This window comes from Diospyros lotus, chromosome 15, assembly GCF_014633365.1.
Source record: "Diospyros lotus cultivar Yz01 chromosome 15, ASM1463336v1, whole genome shotgun sequence".
NCBI lineage: Eukaryota > Viridiplantae > Streptophyta > Magnoliopsida > Ericales > Ebenaceae > Diospyros > Diospyros lotus.
In genome coordinates, this window is record NC_068352.1 from 16,538,956 (window position 1) to 16,540,546 (window position 1,591).

Sequence of the window (1,591 nt, forward strand, 5' to 3'; positions counted from 1 at the left end):
AGTTGGAACACTTAGAATGACAAAATATAGCTACTAGGTAGCAGGGATATTTTGGTCATTTTAGTAGCCGTGAATAATTTGTCTTTTGGTCCCCGGGGTAGCTCGATATAACTCATGTATTATTTAATACATTTGGCTTGTTGGGTGAATTACATTGAGAGAGAATTATTTTATTCAGAATGGTCCATAATTAATTGGGCTAGAATAAAATAATAGTTCATTAGTTTTTTAATTAATTAATTGGGCTAACCCAATTAGAAAATTAATTAAATGAACTTGGCCTACTAGGGTTTGGCCCACTAGGGTTTTAACCCTAGGGTTCTCCCTATATATATTCTCTCCTTGGTTGTTTTTCATCTAAGGGTTTTTTTTTACTCTTCTTCACCAAAAGAGAGGCCACGAGTTTGAGTCATACCTTTAGAAGATTAAGAGAACGTTCAAGTTCTGATGCGAAGGAGCCGAAGGATTGCAGGACAGCCGTCATCTCCACCATGAGAAGAAGCTCCCGCCCATCCTCCTCCTATCGCTTCATTCCGTTCGGTAATCCGAAGAAAAAGTAAGTTTCCTAGATTCTAATCAATACGAGGAAAGTTTTTATTTAAAAAACGCTTCCGTTGCATGCTATGTATCCTCGAGATGATCCTTCACGGTGTTCAAGGGAAAAGCAAAAGATGACCCTTGCATGGCTGAATTTTGGATGGAGCAAACTGAAAAGCTACTCCAACATTTGCAATGCAGTGACGAAGAGAAAGTTAACTATGTTACATTCATGCTAGAGGAAGAAACTGCACGATGGTGGCAATCAGCCCAACGAGCTTTGCAAATGACACCTAAGCAAGTGGAGCAAGATCCAAGGCCGAGGCAAGCTCAACCTATGACTTGGGCTAGATTCAAGGAGGCGTTTGACGCAAAGTATTTTCCTCGAAGCTGGAGAAAAGAAAAGACTTGGGAGTTCATGAAGTTAAAGCAAACAGATGAGATGTTGGTAACTCAATATGATGTCAAGTTTACTCAACTGATAAGGTATGTGCCTATGTATGAAGCTGATGAGTGGAAAAAGGCACAGAAGTTTGTGAGTGGACTTAAAGTAGGACTGCAGCAAGCTATTAGCTCGTGGAATTTGGACACCTACAACGAGGCATTGGATAGAGCCTTGTCCACTGAGACTAATCTACTACGAGTTGGATTAATTAGATCGGACGAGAAGAAGAAAGATCCAAATGGTGGGGAATATAAATCAGATGGAAGGAACTCCAAAAACAATGAGCCATGTCCCCGATGCAACAAGGTACACTCAGGGAAACAATGTTTCCAAAGACTTGTCCGTTGTTTTACATGCGGTGAAGAAGGACACAAGGAAAAGGACTGCCTTAAAAATAAAGAGGCACCTCCGATCGGGAATCTAATGAGGATCACATGTTTCACGTGTCAACAACCTCGTCATTACTCGACCGAATGTCCAAAGAGGCAAAAGGTGGAGCAATTGGGAAAAGCAAACGAGGCACAAAAACCTCGCGCTGGACGAGTTTTCTATCTGTCAAAGGATGACGAAGATATCTACCCAACAATGGAGAAAGGTACGCCAAGTTAA

The 1,591-nt window shown here is 41.2% G+C and overlaps 1 protein-coding gene across 1 annotated transcript; it reads left to right on the forward strand.

Annotated features, from left to right (window-relative positions):
- The first annotated feature begins 682 nt into the window (after positions 1–682).
- On the forward strand, positions 683–1,591 carry LOC127791600 (uncharacterized). The gene has a single exon (XM_052321585.1). The coding sequence runs from the start codon at positions 683–685 to the stop codon at positions 1,589–1,591; it is 909 nt and encodes a 302-aa protein (XP_052177545.1).

Excerpts from the sequence above, each read along its gene's own strand:
- LOC127791600 (XM_052321585.1), top strand. The coding sequence starts at position 683 with ATGGCTGAATTTTGGATGGAGCAAACTGAAAAGCTACTCCAACATTTG.